The sequence below is a fragment of the Sinohyriopsis cumingii genome, chromosome 2 (genome assembly GCF_028554795.1).
Source record: "Sinohyriopsis cumingii isolate HCF-2022 chromosome 2, ASM2855479v2, whole genome shotgun sequence".
In the NCBI taxonomy this organism is placed as follows: Eukaryota; Metazoa; Mollusca; class Bivalvia; order Unionida; family Unionidae; genus Sinohyriopsis; species Sinohyriopsis cumingii.
The window spans coordinates 103140114-103158464 of NC_142962.1; the positions used below are offsets into that span (position 1 = coordinate 103140114).

The following is an 18351-nucleotide window of genomic DNA, read 5'->3' on the forward strand; positions in this document are numbered from 1 at the left end:
GAGGTCATAGCTTTTAATCCTTTTGGTTAAGTCAGAAAGGGATTAGTTTTAAGTTACTGTATATATCTATATGTATGCATATATATATATATATATATATATATATATATATATATATATATATATATATATATATATAATTTTAATGATAAATGGATTAAACATCTGTTTTTATTGAGACACTGATAGTTTCGTGGAGTAGGATGTCGTACATTCATTGCATGTATGGGCGTTCCTCTGCTTATACTGTGTGCAGGATACGAATCTCGGCGCAGATTCATCCACTTTTAAATACTTACATGTAAGAATATATATACTTTACACCTCATAAACACTTACATGTAGGAATATATGTTGCAGTGTGTAAATATCCTTAGCAAAGCAATGTAAACTTCATAAACACTTACATGAAGGAATATATGTACTTTACACTTCGCAAACATGTACTACTGCATCCATTCGGATGCACATTTGTGTAGATTAACATTGATATATACACCCTTAGTATGTGAGAAAGCTTTCCAGTAGCTTCTCGAGGGTCAGTGGTTCTTTCCGGGGATTTCCCGGGTTTTTACTCCACCATTACTACTGGCCGCCATATATAGTAACATGCTTACGTCTAAAATGATGCATATTTATGCTTTTAAGAGACACGTGTTATTCAGGTGCTTTCCGATTGATTTCAGCTATTTGCCTATTGGCACGTTGTGCTGACTGTCACAGCCTTTTAAACGGCTTCAGATCCAAACGTTAGGTTATGGACATAAGAATATGATGCCATGTATTTTACAAATAATTTTTTATTATGTACTTTATAAATAATCTCAGCAGTATTGGCTGCAGTGAAGTTATAATGTTCAACGCGTCCTCATATGCATGTTAAAACTGAATTGCACTTTAATATTCTACGACATCATAGCTACGATGGAACTTGTTCTCGTCCAAAATATAATTATCTATCATACAAACAAATGCAGAAAATCTTAATTTGTCCAAAAATGGAAACTACAAGAAAGAAACAACACATTGAAAATGGACGGCTTGTGAAGGATTGTTGTTGCTGTTAGCACGAGAGAGAGAGAGAGAGAGAGAGAGAGAACCGCCTTTGAGCTCTGATTCACGTAAGCATGGCACTTTTATGCACTCTGAATGCAGGGCCACAGACAGGTTATGACAACTAGAACAAAATTCAAATGGCCCACAACATTGCCACCACTTTGTCTGAATGGCATTGTTGTTGTTGTGGGGTTTAACGCCATTTTTCAGCACACGATAGGCTATACATGGCGGCCAGTATTAATGGTGGAGGAAGAACCCGGAAAACCCCGGAAAGAACCACCGACCCACGAGAAGCTACTGGCAAGCTTTCTCACATGCCCACATTGGCTGAATCTTAGACTCGAACGGCCGCAGACAGAGGTGAGATGGCAGTGATCCGTAACGAAGAGCGCTTTAGACCACTCGGCCACTCGCGGCCCTGAATGGCATTGTTTTATCTCTTACTGAATAATTATTGAAATTCAGGAGTCTCCACAAAATGAACCTATATCCTTTCTCTTTGGGTAGTATCCAATACTGATTGACCACAATACCCTGGCAACAATCATGATGCATACTGCTCTATCAATTTTAACACAACCATGACAGTAGAATTCAGACAATTGCAACGAGTACTGTAACCTTAGACTGAATGTTACAGACTCATCTTTTCGTAATCGTATCTTCAGTTTTCTTTGATGTGTTTTGCCATTTTTTCCCTGAATTAACAATATTTCTTCGTGGTTCTCTTATTACATGCCGTTCAATCCCCTTTAACAAGCCGCATTTCAGTCAGTGTTCAACGAGTATCAAACTGTGAGCTCACGCGACTCCATAGCGGCTAAAGTAGCGTGTATTACTGCGTAGTGTCCAGGTTTCATTCGTTAATTAACGACATGCAAAATGTTTAATATAAACACTGAACTATTCTTTTAATTGTGCTATTCCTATAACATAGCAGAATGGTTAAAATGCTTGTTTTTAAGAACATAATAAGAAGATATTGATCTAACCATGAAAAATATTCTAGCCCGGGCACTTTCAGCCACATGACATCGGATCCAACATTTTTCAACACTCAGTTAATAGCATATTCACATATGCGTACACGGTGAGGGGAGGGGATAGCGGCAACTCTGAATGTTGCAGTGTGTAAATATCCTTAGCAAAGCAATGTAAACCATTTTTATCATACTCGCAACCACAGAGGTCGAAAACAAGTACTCCTCATCATGCAATCAACTCTTTAGGGTTCACACAGTGATATTAGTGTAAATAGCAATACAAAGGTGAAAAAGAAATGTAGCCTTCGATGTTCTTTTGAAGATGAAAGGGTCCCTCGTAAATTGAAATCTATATCCTCTGCCCTTGTATATTTGTACATTTTATTTCTACCCCTGGTGTAAATTTAATCTAGTGATACTCTTGTGTTATTTTGGCCCTGGTTCACCATCTGGCATTGACATTTAAGCTATTTTACAGAAATGGCTATGTGCATGCAACTTCACCTTTGTAATATGAATTTGTGTTGCTTACATATTACAGATATATTCCAGAATCCGTCTAGTTTTGATCTGGATCACAGCTCTCCTGATCATAGTACTGAATTCCTTAGTCTTGGGCATCTTAATAAGTGTCAACAAACGACATTCCAGGATGCATTTCTACCTACTCAACCTGAGCATAGCAGGTAAGTTATGTGTTAATGCCTGTCTAGAGTTAAAGGTACGCCAAATTTGTTTATGACAGGTCTACATTTTAAAGTTAAACAAAAAGGTGTACATGTACAGATTTTGCTCAGTCACCTTTTGACAGAGTCTTTCATATACTGGATGCATTTCTTTGGCTCCTTTTTCTGCATTCTTTGAAAATAACAATGCTGTTTATGGCAGAGATTTGGCACATTATTGTCTGTATTATTTTGGTAATATTCGAGTACAGCAAAGCCAATAGTACCCAACCGTGGGCCTGCCAAATATTCCAATAGACACATATACAAAGAGTTTACTAACTGGGCTATCCAAGGGTTAAGGACTGAAGGGTGCAAGAATTTGCAAGCGAATTGGAGCAGTATCCAGAATTATAAGTAAAGAAGATGTAACAGGTACAGGTATATATTTTAGCTGACTCAGACAAAGATCATGTCATCTTTGGTGTGGCCCTATGGTCGCTGCGTATCATGATTATCAGTCTTGTGTTTATCAATATCTGACATCTTCTTAGCTGAAGAGATTTTTTAAAATATATTTAAGACCTTGTATTGTTCAGGACATGATCGATGAACGTTGTCTTTTTTCGGTGGTTTCTGTAGCAGCCGGTGGGAAACTACTGCGCCAATTGTATTCAAACTTTATAGAAATTGTTCTTAGGACATGTTCAGCCAAAGTCTTGTTACTAGTGACTTTCCTATAAACTGTTTGACTTCCATAGCAACCATGTGGAAGTTTTATTTTTGACGACAACAAACTGCTGCCTGGTAAATGTTTTGATCACACTTTATATGAATATTTCTTGCAACACATTCTGCCAACTTTTGTTGTCTGTTCTAGCGAGGCGGCTGTGTTTTTCTATGATAGGTGGAGGAATATTCCGGTGATTGCATTTTTTAAAGTCACTCTACCAGTATGACCGAACATAGTAGGAATGTTTCTTCCAACATATTCTACCAATCATTTATTGTGGTGTTCTCACTAGCATTTGTTTTAATTGTACAGCAACTTGATGAAAAATAGTATTTTATCTCCTCCAACGCTTACTGGCAAATTTTGCAAAACAATTTCTAGAGCGTTTAATATGAAATAATTTACAACTGCTCTATTAACGTTTAGATTTTAGGTGTTTACTGTGCCAACTATTTTACGTCCTTTGCAAACAGGTACGAAAGGAATTTCGACTACAGGTATCTGGTTAATATAGCCTTGTAGACTAGTGAGAGTCAGATGAGCATGAGCAGGCTCAGCTTCGAGTGGGTCTCTTGTTCTTTAATATTCTTCTCTTAACTAAATTCTGAATTCTCAGCTCATTAATACATTCATCCAGTCGAAATGGTGCAAACAATCAATATCTGACTCGGTCAAATGCTCCAAGCGCGGGCATATAACTGTCATCCATTCAACATATGTTAGCACATTATTAGGAAAGTGCCGTGCCTGAACGCAGGTTGAATTCCATTTCTACGCATAAATATATATCTGGATGAGTGACGGTGGCATCATTTTGAAGCTAGTTATAAAAGATGCATGGATATGTGCCAATAAATAATATTTTCCATTACACAAAAAACAGGCTAACTTGTATCTGCCAGAAATATCGTTACAAAATGTTTTCTCCATGGATATGATGACATACACCAAAATGGATTTCACTCCTTCATGTGATGTGATAATAAATAAGAAATAAAAACATTCCTTTGAAACTGACCTCACCAGTGTATGTAGAACGCAACGAATGTTCAGTAATTTTCTCTGAGACCAGTGGTCATGAATTTCCTAGGAATTTCTTTTTAAAAAGACATAAATACAGGTATCTGAGAACGTCAAAAAATACAATCTTAACGTGCAATACAACATTGACTTGAAATACAATATTAACGTGAAATTAAACATTTGCGTGCAATACAGTATTAATGTGCAATACGATATTAACGTGCAATACAATATTAACGTGAAATACGACATTTACGTGTAATACAATATTAACGTGAAATACAACATGTACGTGTAATACAATATTAACGTGCAATACGTACAGAATAATATTAACAGACTGCACTACCTAATAGAACTCCGGGATGATTTTATCTGAACGGGAAGAAAATAAAGAATATAGATCTTTAGCCAAAAAATGATTATTGATGTCAAAAAGACAAGACGAGCAAAGGTATTAACACGGTTTGTCATTTTAAACTGTGTATGTTTATTACTTTGTGTCAAATTTGCTTCTATCAAATTTGCTAAATAATGTTTTGGTCATAACATTACTGACACTAATGAATTGCGAAGTCAGTGGAATTAGATGAAATCTACCACATAAATGACCAGTCTACTGCTAGTCGTCCTTGTTATGTTGTATTCAATTTTTCCAATATTTTTTATTACTTGTTGAGAACTTTTTGAGATATTTCAATCATTTGCCGACTGACATTTGGCATAATTCTAATGCGAATTGCTGGAGTTAAACCGAATCTTCACATAACATATCACAGGTAGTCTCTTTGATAGTGATATCATCAAATCGTTTATGTCATTTTGTATTCTTTTTTTTAAATTTATTTATTTAGTTTTTCTAACTTATATAACTTAACTTTCCTTTGATTGTCTGAAAACTATTTGATCATAGTATCGAATCAGTTTCCAAGGAATATTTGACTGTCCAAAAGCTACTTGATCATAATATGAAATCAGTTTCATGGGAATAATTGATTATCCGAGAACTACTTTATCATAATATATAAACAGTTTCCATTTGATATTTTATTGTACGAGAACTACTTGCACATAATATGGAATCAGTTGTTTTTTTCAAGGAAGGTTTCACAGCGTTGAAGTCGTGGTAGACATCCCTTAGTATCTTGCTATCGGAATAATTGTGGAGATAAGAAATATATGAAACATAAAATATCGTCCTATGTGGACGAAAGTGCTGTCATGAAAACTAAAGAAGGAGTATTTCACTGTCAATAGTTAAAACAGTGGTTCCATTCTAGCAACATAAGTATTGCCGATTTGACACCAGAAATACCGCTTCTCGACACGCGTGCATATTCTCTACCATTACGAATACGCATAATCCGTATGCCGTATATCGACAGCCCGTACACATGAACTATTACAAAAACCAAAGGACAAATCTAAAACCTGCATCACAAATTTAAGTTTACTAATAAGTACAAACTCTGGTATATGCGTAGTGCAGTTATTACATTTAAAAATTAAATAATCATTTTTGATATTATAACTTTTACATGCAACAGTTAAACTGCTTGTCCATATATAAGGACTATCCTTTAAGAAGAATTTACTCATTGAAATCAGGGTCGGATCAGCTAAAGTGATGGGTAGGGGTTGGGTCCAAAATTTCAAAAGGGGCCCTTACTTTCCTCGAAAGGACACCAAATCAAAAGTCCATGTGTCTCTTTACTCCAAGTGTGCCCAATACCCCGAAAACCTGCGCAAGAATAAAACCATGGTCAAATTTCAAGTTACAAGTGATTATATGTGTGTGTGTGTGTGTACGTATTTTTTTTTAAAGGTTGTGGGCCACATCCTGGAATCCCCCTATAGGACCTGTTAAATAATAGTAACCATATGCCCAGTGCCACCCAGCAGTCTATGCATGTTGATAGGAGACAAGCACATCGCGTCTTTATGCTGTCTCTTGCTAAGTTGTTATTGTTGTAGGGATTAACGCCATATTTCAGCACACGATAGGCTATACATGGCGGCCAGTATTAATGGTGGTGGAAGAACCCGGGAAAACCCCAGAAAGAACCACCGACCTACGAGTAGCTACTGGCATGCTTTCTCACATACCCACATGGGACGAATCGGAGACTCGAACCCACGCAGACAGAGGTGAGACGGCAGTGATCCGTAAAGGAGAGCGCTTTAGACCACTCGGCCACCCCCCACCCCCTTGCTAAGTAACAACGTGGTTCTAACTGATCCAAAGTCCTTGACATTGAACTTATCCAGTATTTGGCAAATACTTAAACCGTGCATGCACACAAGTGTGAAGAAAAAAAAGAAAGATTATTTGCGTGTTTGTCCTAAGATAACTTTGCAATACAGTTTGCTACAATCGTCTTGAAAATAAATAATTTTGTGTTAAGTCTTAAGTTCCCTCTGAGTTATGTCAACCCGAATAAATACCATTAATACAGATTGGCAAATATCCGTGCATATCAGAAAGACAGAGGGATATTTGGATACTGATAGATGTGGCACAGTCCCGAATGTATGTATGTATGTATGTATGTATGTATGTATGTATGTATGTATGTATGTATGTGTGTGTGTGTGTGTGTGTGTGTGTGTGTGTGTGTGTGTGTGTGTATGTATGTATGTATGTATGTATTTACTAAAGGTATATGTTTATGTATAATTGAATGAGAATATATATATATATATATATATATATATATATATATATATATATATATATATATATATATATATATATATATATATATATATATGTGTGTGTGTGTGTGTGTGTGTGTGTGTGTGTGTGCGTGTGTGTGTTGAAACATCTAGGCGTTAATACCGGAATGAGGCTCTTTTTTCTTCAGATCTCTGTGTCGGACTGTTTGCTGCAGTCATCGATGCATTTCTAGAGTTATCAGATCGGGCATGGATGTTAGGACAATCACTTTGTAAAATTCACCAGTTTCTGAAAGATGTTGCTGTCTTCGCCTCCATCTATATCCTGGTTATGATGAGCATCGACCGAGCCATGATTGTGACCAAGCCTTTAGAATGTTTTAAGAAAGGTACAAGAGAAAGACTATGATGTATCATCAGATCCAGAAATAAAGTTAATAACACTTGCCCTTAATACAAAGATTTAAAGGTTACTGCATTTTTGTATGGGAAAATATGAACAAGTTTTTCGGATGGATATAGAGCACAACCTTGGGAGTGCAGTATATCCATCCGACAAAACGACTTCATATTTTCCCATACAAATGCAGTAACCTTTTTATTATATCCTCATTTTCTTATTCTACCGAAGGCTTAATTATATAAACAAAAATACACTACAAGAAACAAAGTAACCGAATTTATGCTGTATTCCAAACTAAATACACAAGTGCAGATTCATCAGTACACAAAAACAACATTATTAATGCGCACGTAACTCCGTCCATATAAATTTGAACTTAGTCGAGCGCGAGACATCACTTTCAAAAGAAAATCACATTTTTCTCTACTTAAAATTTAAATTTAGAGTCATATTGTGAATGAATGCGCACTGCAACTACTTTTCGATATAGTCCGGAATGAATAGATTTTGGTATTTTTGTTGATTCTACTAAATTTTGTGATAATGACAGGAATTATCTGTGTCAATTCTACATGAAGTACATCTGATTTCAGCAGCGACGGAGCAGCGTGTTGACGTCTGCAAGTGTGTTTCTGTTTTGTTATAAATTGTTTGGAATCGTAAATGGGAATATATGAAGTCTTTCAATTGTAATTATCAAAAAGACGCTATGGAATATAATGTTTATTTCATTTTGTGTGCAGTAATTGTAATTGTGCTTGGAATGTAATTAAAATTACAGTACAATTTCGAAATGAGTAATCAAGCTTTAGAACCCATGCCATGGCTAATGTAATTCGGATTTGCAGAAATAAGAAAGTACGTTTTGAAGAAATTCAAAATGTGAAACTGTACGGGTTTTTTTTTCTCGCCATTCTTATTACCAGCTAAAGAAGACACATTTATGCCTTGTCATTTGCATGTTATTTGTATGGACCCAGCAGTTTTTTTTTTCTGCCTGGCGTCTATTGCTAGTCTAAGTCCGAAGCATTGTATCAAAAAGTTAACGCGGAATATTGTAAAGCAGCTAATATGTGGCAGTCCACGAAACATCTGCTTTAGTTCATTCAGAAAAAATTTAATCAACCAAAACGTAAAACGTCTGCTACATGAGTGTACATGATTTGTTTACAAAGTATTTCCAAATACACTATTGGACACAGGTGTCGTGCACGTGAATACAATATGAAGGTGTGTAATGTAAAATATTGCACGATTCTGACAATGTAGAGTTAACGGAGACAAAAATGAGCATATAATAATGCTTTATTCTAATGTATACTTCAGTCGAGCTTTTCTGTGCTGAACAATTTGGTACATATGGCTGCTTTAATTATTTGACCCTATACCAGGTTTTACTTTATTGAAGCAACCTCGTAAAAAGAGAATCCAAAGATAAATCACGAACACGTTGATTTAACACTCTCTCATCATCCAGCATCTATACTAACATCCTTAATATCTTTCATCAAAGTTACATTGTACGTAATTGTGTTTCTACTCCATGATATGATTCAAGGAATTACAAACTCACAACCATTATCTTTTTACTACATAAGATGCAACAGACTAGCAAGAAAAGAAAACGTTAATAGCAAATAAAGGTATCGAAACAAATGTCAACGGCAATAAGGTATAATGGGAGATAAATCTATAGCAAACAATTGCATAATGATAGATAATCCATAGCAAATAAAGGAATAATGGGAGATAAATCTATAACAAATAAAGGTATAATGGGAGATAAATCAATTTGCATGTTAAATATGTTTTCTGAAAATGATTAATAAGGAAGCTTTCAAGACCTTTATTAATTCAGTGATTTATAGAAATATCTGTTCCATTCCACCAAACCACGAGGCTAGATGGGACTTTATTTATTTATTTGTGAATTATTATTATTATTATTATTATTATTATTATTATTATTAATTGTAATTCACCATTCGTCTTGAATATGCTACAGAGATTCTTGTTAACTCATTACTATTAAGACATTGTGGACTGATGTTTCCATGTACTTTCATTCTATAAGAAGACAATCGCATATGTGATCACCGTGTTATAAAGACACATAAATATTTTTCGGTGTAATATACTAAGTTTTTCAAGACTTAATTTCTTGTCATTCCAGGAAGAAGGTTTCGTTGGCTGGCGATTGTCTCATCCTGGTTCATTGCTACTTTTCTCTCCATTCCATCAGCGGTATTATTCGAAACTTTTGATATGGGAAACGGAACACAAGTATGCCACATACATTTTGAAGACCGGAAATGGTGGAAGGTCTGTAAACTTTATGTTTTTGTTATATGTGCTTTTTCGTTCTCTATGTGTGTGTGTGTGTGTGTGTGTGTGTTATGAGAACCAGATATACAGTTCATTTTTTATTTTTTTTCTCTTTTAGCTTTAATGCTGCATTCTCTGGAATGCAAGCAGCATTCGTCACCCACAGCATAGGACTACAATGGATTCAGCAATAAACTCCTTGGCTCAGTTAGTGTGGTGACACATCTCTTCTGGATGATAAAAGCTGAACTTATTCCCAAAATTAGAATTTTCTATGCTACTGTTACAACACTGTTGCATAGCTGCAATGTTTAGTTACGTTTTCTCCAGTATAGTCTGCTCCCAAGTACAGTGTATCTTAGTAGACAGACGTCTTAGTGGAATGTTATGTGATTGCTTTCGTTACAAACTGAGTCCTAATACGACCGCTCTGGTGGCCGAAGTGGTTAGAGTGTCTACCTCAAATGCGGGAGGTCGCGGTTTCGAAACCCTGGCCGAGTCATACCAAATAGTTATAAAAATGATACTTGCCACTGCCGCGCTTTGCGCTCATTATTAAGAGGTTAGGGTTAGGAATGGTCGTCCTGGTGTCAAGATAATGTAACTGGGTTGGACATGATGATACGTGTCTGCGACACGATGCCCTAGTGCCACGTATCACAATAAACTGACGCACTGTAGACATAGTATCAATATAACTCAAATTGTTAAAGATACGTTAAACACACACACACACACACACACACACACACACACACACACACACACACACGATTATGTTAAGTGGTTTACGAAATTTTTGCAAATGAAAACATTTAGCCAAAATAAGACAAACCGCTGACGAATCCGACAACGACACCGTTTGAAAAGTGATTACCACGTGTTGTCTCTGACTAACCTTTGCTGGACAAACGTCGTCACTTAATTTTGTGATCTTTGCAAAGATGGACATGGTATTACTCTTTTTTCAGTGTCAGTGTATAAAAATATTAGCATGGCACAATTGCATTCGAAGAATAAAACCACTAGCATGCAATTAAGTTGATTGCATCCAAATGAAGTTGCAAATAATTCAAATTTATGCAGCCACCTGAGAAATTAATATAAATTAGAAGAGTGGATTTGAAAGAAAAATCTTACTTGAAGTTTTCTGTTTCCCACATTTAATAAGTTAATAAATATTTACTGGAGTAGGATTCTTCAAGTAGGCACCAAATAACTGATTTATTTGTTTTATGTAATTGAAATGTATATGTAAATGCCATTTATGTAACAGGCCTATCACTAATTATAGAACTAACGCATGTTCCCGCTTATGCCATTCAAGTTATCAAAACTATAATATGTGCCTTATTTATTTCCTTTATCTTCCACCTTACTGATGCATCCATTGAATTTGTTATTAGTTGAGACCCACAGAGACTATCATACTAATGTTAGGTATTAACTTAAACATAACAGCATAGGTTATATCGGATTTCATAGAGATAATTATAATGTAATAACATATCCAAATATCAGCAACGGTTATACTGCACTACCTGGAGATAATTATCATAATAATAATACAATATCCAAAATTCAACATAGGTTATATTGGATTTCATGGAAATAATTATAATGTAATAACATATCCAAAATTCATCATAGATTATATTGGATTTCGTGGAGATAATTATAATAATAAAAATAGCATAATTATAATAAACATAACATATCCAAAAATTAGCAACGGTTATATTGGACTTCCTTGAGATAATAATAATAATAATAATAATAATAATAATAATAAAAATGACAATAGTAATAATAATAATAATAATAATAATAATATATCCAAAAATCAGTATAGGTTATAGTGGATTATGTGAAGATAATTGCATCTCATTGAAATAAATTGAAATTTTAGTGCACACGTCGGCCAAATATTAAGTGTTTGGTCTGTCATCCAATGCCATCATATATTTGAACAATATATGACAAACAATAACTCTTACAATACCACATATCTTGATGAATGTTTAAATGTGATACGGACAATAACAGTAAAGTTTCGTGGTTCAAGGTTCTTAAGTAAGGCTAAGGTTCTAAGTCATGAGGCACTATAATCAGTCGATGATATCGGGCTACTAGGTCAGCATCCTAGAATGCTCAGTCGTGTCGCCATTTTTAAATTTAGTTATGATCGAGTTTTGACCTATTAAAGAAAGGTGCACACTATTGTACTTAGAACGTTGCTGGGGACAATGCTCTTCCATACTCCACTCATCACAGACTTTGCCATAGTTAACAAACTTAAACCTGAAAACTTTTAAATTGTTCCACTGTAGCTGTTATTGTCTGTATTATATACCCACTGATTTTTGGCAATTTTAAAAAGTGCGCAACAATAGTGTTTATTCTTTATATCTTACAACGCCAGAAATGCATATCATTACCTTTTTTCTTCTTTTTCTTTTAATCCAGGTTCTACTTACGACGACTTTTCTCTTCATGTTTATTATCCCCGTCGTCATGATCATCTCGAGTTATGTCGCCTTGGTATTTGTACTGTGTAGGAGGTACAGGTTAAGACGGATATGTAAGTAGCGATTTTTGGGCTTAAATTCTATGATCAACACTGAATGATTGGGGCAAGCATGCATGCACACCGAAATAAATTGGGCACACCTTATTACGTTAAAACATCCACCTTCCAGCAAATAAGCGAGAGAGAGAGAGAGAGAAACAGACAGACAGACAGACAGAGAGTAGTAGTGGTAGTATGTACGCTGTATCATTGATGCACCACGAAGCGTAAAACAATTTGCTAATATGTTTTTTGGAGGATTGGTGTAAGGGGCTGATATAAACAGAGTTTGACCACCAGTAGCTATATTTTTCAAAACTGAACTGATAAGTTGTTTTTGTTTACTGCTAGGTCTGCGACTGTAAGTTTTGAGAGACTCCTAATAAACAAAATGTTTCTGGTAGCAAACCTAGCATCGCTCATGGTATCACGGTACCAATTGTTTTTCCATATACCTCAATGCTAATGTTTTGTGAAATAAATATACTTTCTATCCTACCTCAACATGCATGTCACACACTGTCATAGAGAACAATGCTAGATTGTCAATTTGACAAGGACAAAACAAGGTAATCCATTGCATTTAAGAGAGATAACTCTGCTGGAACTAGACAGGGTAAGAGTTATCTAGGCACAACAGACACAATTTCAGCCATGTGTACCACATTTTAAAAAAATCATGAAAAATAAAATATGATCTAGATCGGAATTAACATAATCTCACATGTTGCCAAGAGGATTAAATTTTTTTAAAAAGCCTAACAGAAAGTACAACTCTTACATAATGCACCAATCACAGCTAGTGTTGTTCTTTATTTCTGGATGCAATCTTCCTACACCTTATGCTCCGCCCACCTGGGCTTGTGCAGTTGGTACCGTTATACCTCATAGCTTGAGGCGATATTTTATGGAGTGAGTGTCCAGTGCAGTTTTGCCCAAGTCCATTCTTTCAAGTGTCTGGCATGACTGGTCAGAACTGTTTAGTTTTAAAGGTTCACATATATACCATTTGTCAGCTAATTCAGGAGATTTTAGTGATTCTTTGTTACAGTGTGTAAATAATATCTTTGTTTCTTTGTCCGATTTTCTCCAGGAAACTTTTACAGATTTTCACGGTACCTGTACTTGTGCCTTTTACATGCATTCTCTTGTGAACTTTTTCTTCACGTTTCTGATAAATACCGTCTTGGTGATTTTTTTGTGTGTGGAACTTTTCCTGAGTTAGAGTGATGTAATCCATGCCAAAATAAGCAGTTTCAAATTTTAAAGAAGTTGTTGTCAGTTGAAAGTGAAATTCTACATCTACTGGTCACTAAATGAAAAGCCACAGGAACCAGATTCTGAATCGAATGGCAACAAGGTCAACATTTTGAAGATATGCATTGATCGTCCCTATTTATTTTGGTGAAATTACTTGATAGTTCTGGGTTAGTCTCGAAATGCCTCATGTTAGATTAAATTTCAATTTCGCATTTTACATTGAATTAACTTGTCTTTGACAATGTCAATTTATTTTCCAATGTCCTTTAAATTTTCATTTATGACGGCGCGAGCATTTTTCAAGAATTCTTAAGATTTACCTGCTCCTGATCAACCGGTATTTTTGTGACTCTGGGGGATCAGGATTTCTGTTTGGCTTCAGCTTAAAGTCTTCTTAAGTGGCCACTCAGCTCATATGGTGTGATTGTGTTGAAGTCCAGCTTATGTTCAATACTTTCAATGCACCAAGCTTTAATAGAATATAAAATTATTCATCGCAATACAGTTCATACAGTTTGCAAGTTTATTTTGAAATACAGGTAAGGAAGACAAATTATCTACAGTCTATGCATAAGTTCCATACATTTATTGTTGTTTTAGTATGTCTGTGAAACGGTAAAAATAAGAATTTGTATCCTTTAGCTTAAAACTATTCAACTTTATATAGAACATTTATTTCTTATTAAAAAGAGTTATAACCCGAAAAGAAAGGTTATTTCGTTTTTGTTTAAATAAATGACCACACATTTGAATAATAACAGAACATAAGAAAAGAATCTGCTGTATGGACTATTATATACTGTTATATTCAGTGGGGTCTCTTTACAAAGCGAATCAAATACTCGTGTGTGTTCTGCTCGAAGTCCCTTGTTTTCCCTTTTTTTCTAAGGACTTCTCGACAACAGTCGTTGTCAACTGGAAGTACTAATAACGCGTCTAGATTATAAATAATTTTCCTGTAATTAATCAAAGACCACAAAATATCTGAACTTTACATCTGCATTACAACTGCACAATTTCAGGGTAACCTCACAAATGCATGTCTCCTCCTTGTTAAATTTCCGTAACGTAACGTCAGTACTTAAATACCTTAAAATACAAATCACAGCTCAAACACCAAATACCGGGAACTATGTTACTACTCTATCCCTCTTCTGTCAGTCAAACCACGATTTCGAGCCTCATTTCATATGTGACTTTACACCGTATTTAGCATTTACCAACAATCCCTTCACAATAATTCCATTGTGCAAAATATAAGTTCCTATCACAAATATTTCACATTGAAATACAATACCAGTCAATACCTTTAAATTTAAATCGGAACCACTTGGCTCATGCCCACTTACCTGGTTCTGACTTCAGCTCAACTAAGAAACTAAACCATGCTATCATGAAACCTCTTCGATACTGTACTCTGTGACGCTTGCCCCTAGAAACTGGCTAATTACTTGGGCTAAGAGTTATTTCCCCAAAACGTAATCACAAAAATCAAATAAATCTATAAAATGGAGACGAAAATTAAAATGGCGCATGCCCTAGATTGATTATAATACATTTTTCATTGGCACGGAGTCGCACTGGTGGAGGGGGCATCATGGCACTCTCATATCAAAAAGAGTATCATATGTTAAATTTTCAAGATTTATCCATCAAAGATGTTTCATGAGACTAATCTGTTTATATTCTCGTTGTGGTTTTAGTATTTATAAAAATTAATTCAATATTTGAGTAATGGTCTCCTAAATGCGTGGATTTTGGTGAACGAGGTCAGATTCGCACTATCTCATCACACACAAAAACACACGCACACACATACACAAGTTTTGATTTATTTCAATAGCTTTTAATTCATCTTCAGATAATTATTTCAATCTTGGTATACGCCCCCCCCCCCCCGCCCCATTTCATCGCTGTTATTATTATTGTTGCGCGTGCCTTGGGTGACGGAGGTTATGGGCTGCTCGGAGGATTCATTGTTGGATGTTGTTCTGTTTCATTTTCAGCTCTTTAAATATCCATTAAGGTGTCATCAAGTCCAACTACATTTTTCTCTTGCGCTGCTACTATTTATTTTACCTCCTTGTCATTTTATTGTTCGAAAAGTAGAAAGTCGCAGTGAAAGAGCAGACCATATAGCCGAACGATGTAGCAGACGAACACCAAAAGCATATAGTAAACTATGCAGTTGAATGAAAGAATATTGGAAAGGGAGATAAACGGGTGTAGTTTCTGTTTATTTGTTAAATTTCAAATTTAAATGAGAAAACAATCGTTTCACAATGCCGTCTCTGCTAAGTTTGTTTATACTGCAAACAGTACTGGAAAACGAAAGTAGTCCGAACAGACCAGTATCAAGTGACCGTTAACATCCAAAATACTTCAGAAATCCCATTTAATTCATAATAATTGGAACTGTTAAAACTTTGTATCATTGGGCTTGTGAACACTGTATATAAATCCCATGGAAAGCGTACATACCTTTACGACGACACATATTCTTGTAGGTTACTTGGTGAAAGTACAAGTTCAAGGAATTAATCCAGCTCAAATTCATTTTCTCTGTCACTCATCAGATTTCCACGTATTTTTGTCTTATATATATATATATATATATATATATATATATATATATATATATATATATATATATATATATATATATATATATATATCTGTGTGTGTGTGTGTGTGTGTGCGAGAGAGAGAGAGAGAGAGAGAGGGTGCGTAATCTCTCTATAGATTACATTATTAGTTGCGGCAGCCACAGGCTACAATTATAAATAATAAGTCCTGTAATTGATATTCAAGGTTAATTGCTATAGATGTATATCGAAAGGCAAATTAATGATAAATGGTACAACGTAACTATGAAAAGAAATTCATATTATATTTATAATAATCTAAATTTAGCAAATGAGAAGGCGGAAGTGAATAGTCAAATTCATGCGAATCCTTATGTTCAGTCTGTTATTCGTATTAAAAACAAGCATCCCGCTGTCATACTCTACTCTGAAGACAGACAAGAAAAGGAATAGTACCGGCGAAAACAGTAGCGTCATAGCAATTGACGCGATGGTTTGTTTGAAATATAGCGCGATCGCGACAGTTAATAATAGAAGAATAGGTGAAAATCCTATCCAGATGGGATCAGTACTTATGTCTTGAGATGCAGAAGAGAATGCGTATTGTAAATTTCCGTCTCATTTCAATGATGAATTATGACACGATAACATCAAGTTTGCTAGTGACAAAGAGAGAGCCTTGACAAATGTAATTCTGAAGAAATTTCCCGATGCAAGATGCTTCTATTCATGAGACATGTAAAACATAACACCTGAAGACATCTGGAGAAACGGGAGTGTTGTAGGAAGGATCACCAAGATATTGTCTAGTCTTTGATGATGGTTTCTTGGTGTTCATCGTTGACGAAACCGAATATTCCAGGAGACTATGCAATGTTCGTCTACTTTGAAAGAAAAGAGTTTAAAATTTACTGGGCTCACTCTTTAACAGACAAATTAAAAACTCATGTGTATATGCCAATAAAAATTTTAAGTTATCCACAGACTCTTGACTAACTACAATGCTGAATTTGTATACAATACGATCCAGACAGATATCAGACATATGCAACAATCAGTCATTGACATTGAGGAGGTGATAGCGTGCATATTCACCTTACAGATTCTGCACCTACAAAGTACCTTGCACAATGAATGTTACTATCGGCTTAATGAGCAACGGACAATATTTGGTTTCCGATAATGACTGGAACTCAGAATCAAACAAACAACAAAGAAATCATCGTAAATAAGTTCGTAAGGTATCCGCTATGATACATGTCAAAGAACACCCACTGAACACAAGGTTTAAAATGTGGTTAACGACAGACTGTCTGTATGCCTGACAGCCATCATGCACCTGCCATCAAGCGGTGTACTGTTTGCGGTTGTGATGTAAATACGTGCATGCGCATTAATACCAAAAGCATGTAAACACCTTACGAGAAGTGTTCAGACTTTTTATTTTATTTTATTGAAATAATATTTGGATTACTTATTCACCGTGCATTATGGATGTGTCCGTTTTAACCGTATACTGAGAAATATAGTCAGGGTGGATATTCATATGGTTTTATACCGGACCGTAGGGTTTTCGTCTGGTCCGCCTCCTTCTTATGGTAATCATTCTTTTTTGGTTGATGTTAGTATTTTCAAGGTTAATTGTTGTAGATTGTGCTTGCTTTCATTGTCGATTGTGCCAGATTGTAGTGGATTGTGATACATTGTAATGGATTGTGATAGGTTATGGCGAATCGTGACGCCCATTCCATCTGATTCAGTATTTATTAAATGTTTTTGCTATTTTATTAGGCAGTTAGACCTCTCACCTATTCATGATCTTTGCCTGTATGTATATTGTTTTGCTTTTATTCTTCAATCTGTTTTTTATTCTTTCTTTCTTCAGCGGCGACACGGAATGGTTCTATTAGATCCAGTCGAACGGCGAAACAAAGCAATTCTTTCATATTTAATAGCGGAATTTCTAGATCTAAGTTCAGGAGCATTCAGCTGACATTGGGAGTTGTCTCAGGTTGGTACTTTTTTTGAATATATTTTATTACAACTGTATGGTTTTGAACTAAGTAATAG

At 35.3% G+C, this 18351-nt stretch overlaps 1 protein-coding gene across 1 annotated transcript in view; it reads left to right on the plus strand.

Moving 5' to 3' along the window:
* The window catches only part of LOC149805511 (cardioacceleratory peptide receptor-like), a 42649-nt gene that overhangs the window by 22773 nt on the left and 1525 nt on the right, over positions 1–18351 (plus strand). Inside the window, exons 3-7 of the mRNA XM_089950112.1 lie at positions 2584–2728; positions 7328–7528; positions 9716–9864; positions 12334–12448; positions 18167–18292. Coding sequence (XP_089806238.1) covers positions 2584–2728; positions 7328–7528; positions 9716–9864; positions 12334–12448; positions 18167–18292 — 736 coding nt within the window. The remainder of the gene's footprint in view (positions 1–2583; positions 2729–7327; positions 7529–9715; positions 9865–12333; positions 12449–18166; positions 18293–18351) is intronic.